Source organism: Procambarus clarkii, chromosome 2 (genome assembly GCF_040958095.1).
Source record: "Procambarus clarkii isolate CNS0578487 chromosome 2, FALCON_Pclarkii_2.0, whole genome shotgun sequence".
In the NCBI taxonomy this organism is placed as follows: Eukaryota; Metazoa; Arthropoda; class Malacostraca; order Decapoda; family Cambaridae; genus Procambarus; species Procambarus clarkii.
Window position 1 is genome coordinate 33,390,209 of NC_091151.1, and position 6,000 is coordinate 33,396,208.

The window sequence follows — 6,000 nt, forward strand, 5'->3', positions numbered from 1 at the left end:
AGTTACCCATGAACGAGAACCAATTATCACACCCGCAAACTAATGTGTATACTCGTTCAGTTTGATAACATCAATTTTCGTGTTACGTCACTCGTTTTGGTATCAAATTGTTCGCAATATAAAGGCGCGTATTTTAAAACTAGTCCCATAATAATAGAGCAATAACTGTAATTTTAACAAATATTTTAATTAATTTTGGACGCTCATCATCACAAAATTATTTATATCTTTCCAGTGTTCTGACATAAAATTTCGAGTTACATCTTTAATTTTAGTATCAAATTGTTCGCAATGTAAAGGCGCGCATTTTAAAACTAGTCCCATGATAATAGCACAATAAATATAATTTTAACAAATATTTTAACATTTTGACCAAAAACGTATCTTTCATGTTGATATCAAATTGTGCGCACTCTAAAGGCGCTTATTTCGAAACTATGCCGAAGTCGATCGGATAGAAAATGAATTTTATACAAATATTTTTTGTATTGGATGCGAGCAGTGTCTTAAGCTAGGACACGAGAGAAAAAAAGTGGACACGAGGGGTGTCCAGAGAGAGTGATAGTGTTAAGTTAGGTTAGATTATGATAGTTAAGTTAGGATAAGCTAGGTTATGCAAGTTAAGTTAGGTTAGGTTCAGTTAAGATACGTTATGTTAGGTTAGGTTAAGTTAGGTAATTTACGTTAGGTTAGGTTGTTAGGTTAGGATAAGTTAGGCTAGGTAAGTTAGGGTAGGTTAGGTTATGCATGTTAAGTTAGGTTAGGCTAGGTTAAGTTGGGTTAGGTTAGGTTGGGTTGGGTTAGGATAGGTTACATTATGGAAGTTAAGTTAGGTTAGGTTAAGTTAGGTTGTTTACGTTAAGTTAGGTTAGGATATGTTAAGTTAGAATAGGTTAGGTTATGTTAGGTTAAGTTAAGTTAGGTTAGGTTAGGTTAGGTTAGGTTAGGATAAGTTATGCAAGCGATGAGTCACAATAACGTGGCTGAAGTATGTTGACCAGACCACACACTAGAAGTTGAAGGGACGACGACGTTTCGGTCCGTCCTGGACCATTCTCAAGTCGATTGTGAATGGTCGATTGTGAATGGTCACAATCGACTTGAGAATGGTCCAGGACGGACCGAAACGTCGTCGTCCCTTCAACATCTAGGATAAGTTAGGTTGGGTTAGGTTAGCTAAGTTAGGATAGGTTAGGTTAAGTTAGGTAAGTTAGGTTAAGTTAAGTAATTTACGTTAAGTTAGGATAGGTTAAGTTAGGTAATTTACGTTAAGTTAGGATAGGTTAGATTAGGTTAGTTAAGTTAGTATAGGTTAGGTTAGGATAGGTTAGTTAAGTTAGGCTAGGATAAGTTAGGTAAAATACTTTAAGTTAGGATAGGTTAGGTTAGGTTAGTTAAGTTAGGATTGGTTAGGTTATGCAAGTTAGGTTAGGTTAAATTAGGTTAGGTTGGGTTGGGTTGGGCTAGGATAAGTTAGGTTATTTATGTTAAGATTGGATAGGTTAGGTTAGGTTAGTTAAGTTAGGATTGGTTAGGTTATGCAAGTTAGGTTAGGTTAAATTAGGTTAGCTTAGGTTAGGTTGTTGTTGCAACATCAAGTTGCATTAGGTTAGGTTAGGTTAAGTTAGATTATGTAAGTTAGGTTAGGTAAGTTACATTAGGTTAGGCTAGTTAGCTTAGGTTAGGTACGTTTGATTAGGTAAGATACATCAGTTAGGGGAGGAATAGGATAGAATAGATTAGGTTAGGTTAGATACATATTTTAACAGAAGTGCAAGTTTGATATGAAAAGCTGAACTAGTTTCATTTTGGAGAGAAATTTGATGTCTGAAGATGTCTTAGAGAAAAACATTGATGTCTTACAGAACATTTACAGTAAATGAGAACTTAACATTACAGTAAACTTTACAGTACATTCACAGTAAATGAGAACTTAACGTTACAGTAAATGAGAACAGTATTAAGTGATTACTGTTTTGTTTTTATGGAAGTGGTGATTTAATATTTACAATAAATTAGGAGACAATTAGAATTAATATTATTTAATTGAAACGAATTATTGAAAACTTTCTTATAAAACAATAAAAAAATGTACTTTTTAGTTAAAAATAAAACAAATTAACAATTAATTAATAATTGTTTTTAATAATGTTGTTATAAACATTAATTAATAAATAGAAATAGCCAATAAATACTCATGAACTATTTTATTCAAAAGTATGAGTTATTATTTACTAGTTTTACTGCTATACACACACATAGCTATTTTGGAATTTCCCCTGATGGACCTAATATGTGCTCAACCTGGCCTCTGAAATAATGCATCGTATTTTGACGTATAAATCCCCAACGTCAAAATAAGATGTTCTTTAAACCATAGTGGCTCTCTATATTGACGTGCTGTTACATTTTCCATCCGTGGGTCCTTGGTTGATGACTAGGCATACGATGACCAGACGTACCTGGTCTTCTGTGATGACCAGACTTCCCCCCCCCCATCCTCTTCCCCTTCCTGTGATGACATTTCAATAATTGTTCAAACTCTATGGACTCGGGTCTGACCATTTCATCTCCCATGTGTCACGTGGGGTGACACATCCGCTAGCTAGCCTCGTAGCCTGGTGGATAGCGCGCAGGACTCGTAATTCTGTGGCGCGGGTTCGATTCCCGCACGCGGCAGAAACAAATGGGCAAAGTTTCTTTCACCCTGAATGCCCCTGTTACCTAGCAGTAAATAGGTACCTGGGAGTTAGTCAGCTGTCACGGGCTGCTTCCTGGGGGTGGAGGCCTGGTCGAGGACCGGGCCGCGGGGACACTAAAGCCCCGAAATCATCTCAAGATAACCTCAAGAAGATAGCGAGGAGCTGCTAGGGGCTCAAAATGCAGAATACTCATCCCCTTTGACTCTCGGGACTCACCGGAGTTTCTTGGTCCCACAGGACAGGACCGGTAATACCCACCACCGCACGTCTTTGCCCCCCACCACTTGGGGTGCCACTGATTCACCCTGGGAGCCCTTCAGTCAACCAAAGGGAAACTGCTGTTAGCAATTCCGGCCTAGAACCGTGGAGAAGTGAAGGAAGACCCAGGCTTACCTTTTAACAATAACTTCCCCTGAGTCTTGCCTGCCAGACAAAAAGTTGCAGGAATTCCTTTCCCGCCTGCCTTCTCTATCTTCATTTAACAAGGCTACCATTCTGGCTCTGATACTGGACAGATAGCCTAGGGTACACTTCTACATAAGTCTGTGCTGCTTTACCACTCTCCAGCCACTAGGAACTTCTGTAGAAAACATGATGTTCACTAGGTGGGACTATGATATCCCGCGTGTGTGCTCGTAGAGATTATTATGGAGGCGTACTTAAACACCATGATAAAATATGTGAATTTACTGACATAAGCTACATGATTACATACACAAAATCAATACAGGAAATGAAATTAAGAATAAACAATCTGGAGATCGTTAGCAACTGCTTCGTCAACGTCGGCCACCTCTTCTTCAACTGCCCCATAGTCCACACACACTGTCTTCTTCGACAGTCCTGGACACAAGCTGCCCTGCAGCCTATCCTACTACTAATGTACCAATGTAACATAACTGTAACATACATAGGCAAATATCATGGCCTATCTAGCCTACTCAACAAACGGGTAATGGGAGGGAAATTGATCTACCTTTACATTCCTGGCTCACGACGCCTGTCCCTCGATGGTGTGAGGTTCCCACGCTTCCTGAGTCGGTCCTTGACGATCCAGGAACGTTCCACAAGTCCTCAGGTGTCGTGAAGCCTTCGCATCGTCGCCGAACCACTCCCAGAGTTTCAGATATCCCAATCCTGGTTCACCAGTGGGCACTGAGCTAATTACTGTAAGCACACACTCGTCCCTTCCACAAGGCGTTGCTCCTTGCCCTAGGAACGGTGTCGTCCCTCCAAAATCCTCAGTGAACGTGACCCGGTCACAGCTAGTCCTGCCCGCCACACCTTCCAGACCCTCCAATGTCGTCGCCGACCGATTCTTCAAGTTTTGTCACTTTTCTGTTCAATGAACTTGGTTTCTTCTTGCTTCCCGGAAGCACAGGGTCTCCAATAACAGTGGTGGGCTGCGATGGCTAGTTTTAACCCAATGATTAAAACTCCCAGAGCCTCCAAACCTAGAGAGCTGACCGAGAAACGTCCTCCCACTCTTGCAGTAGGACCACCTCTGACACTAACACAGCTGTCGTCACTACGGGCACTCGGTGACGTCATTGCGGGCTCTGATTGGTCGCCTGTGACCTAAGTCAGCCAATCCGCACTTGTCTGGCGCCCTCCACAAAATGGCGGATCTGCAAGTAGGGGGAACCATTTCATTTGTATCAGGACGCCACTTTCCCCTTACCTACAAATTTATAACGTAAATTTCTCCCTTTTCTGGCGGCCGATCTGGTCGCCACATATACCAAAAGATTCCCTGCATCTCAGGGAATCAATAGAGACATGAGGTGATATGACTCTTAAAAGCTGGCCCATGGGAGAAAAAAGGTGAGAGCACCGTAACACATGGCACTATGATTTATGATAGAGAGCATTGCAAGGGGAGGGGGATATTCGATCCACTTCAGTAAGGCATATTGTATGACCCCTCCTCTCTCCCCCACACCTCCACTGACAATCCCATAGTCATATATTCTTCATGGGATCTCTGGAATATTTCAAGCTGCCTTACATGGACCTATAATCACTATTGCAGTTTCCTGTTTTATTGTGTTCTTTCGTGCGTTTTTTCATGTTCAGAGTTTCTTGGATGGGATTTATGCTTTTGTTCATATGATCCAATTGTATGTGTGAGAAGAAAAGGTTGACGGTGTTCCTTGGGATGTCCTCAGGTGCTCCGCCTTGACCTACGAACACTACTACTACATGACCGACCAGAGTTGCCAGGAGGAACGCAGCCCACTCTGCATGCTGGAGGCCGACGACGATGATGACCAACTTAATGAGGAACCTGAAGGGAAAGTCTGAGGAAGGGAAGCCTGAGGAGGAGAAGCCTGAGGAAGGGAAGCCTGAGGAGGGGAAGCCTGAGGAGGAGAAGCCTGAGGAAGGGAAGCCTGAGGAGGGGAAGCCTGAGGAGGAGAAGCCTGAGGAAGGAAAGCCTGTGGAGAAGCCGTAGGAGGGGAAACCTCTAAGAGTTTAATATATATATATATATATATATATATATATATATATATATATATATATATATATATATATATATATATATACATATATATATATATATATATATATATATATATATATATATATATATATATATATATATATATATATATATAATATTTTTTTTTTTTTTATATAAAGTTTGTGAGGGTACCACCTCTGGTGCCAATGTGGGGCCCCATAGCCTCGGAGAAGAAAATAAAAAGTATTCAGAGGAGACCTTGTGGCTTCTCACTGAACACTAATATTATCTTCTCCTACCACCCCCATTCTTTTGTATGTACACATATATATTTACTTTATTTGAACTTTGTTACAAAAAAGGTATATAATATATGTATTATTAAATATGACCGAGAAAGTAAGATTAATAATTCTAACACGAATTTTCTCAATATTTCTTATGTTTCTTTTTACTGTCGATGGTAATTGAAAAATCAATTCTCCAAAATTCATTTTTATTTCTAGTCTGACGCGACACTTGAACGCATTTTGTAATAACTTACACACACAACTATAACCTGCAAACACTAAACAGAGTCCTACTATAAATGCTATAATTTAAACGGCTTTCATTTTATATACCTGCATTTGGGGGAGGTGATTTGTTACAACAGTTTTGGATGAGGTGAAAACACAAGACAGAACACGAAACAATAGGTATAATATTAGGTAAGTTTAAAGGGAAGAATGGAAGTAACTACAAAGGGCCTATTGGCCCATATTTCTTGATGCTTCTATATTGGAGCGGAGTCTTGAAGTGGGTAGAATATAGTTGTGCATTAATTGGCTGTTA

General features: G+C 40.1%; 1 protein-coding gene across 1 annotated transcript in view; it reads left to right on the top strand.

Moving 5' to 3' along the window:
* Nucleotides 1–5,770, top strand: part of LOC138364493 (uncharacterized) — an 85,394-nt gene extending 79,624 nt beyond the window's left edge. Inside the window, exon 10 of the mRNA XM_069324141.1 lies at nucleotides 4,871–5,770. Coding sequence (XP_069180242.1) covers nucleotides 4,871–5,006 — 136 coding nt within the window. The 3' untranslated portion in view covers nucleotides 5,007–5,770. The remainder of the gene's footprint in view (nucleotides 1–4,870) is intronic.
* Nucleotides 5,771–6,000: the final 230 nt, after the last annotated feature.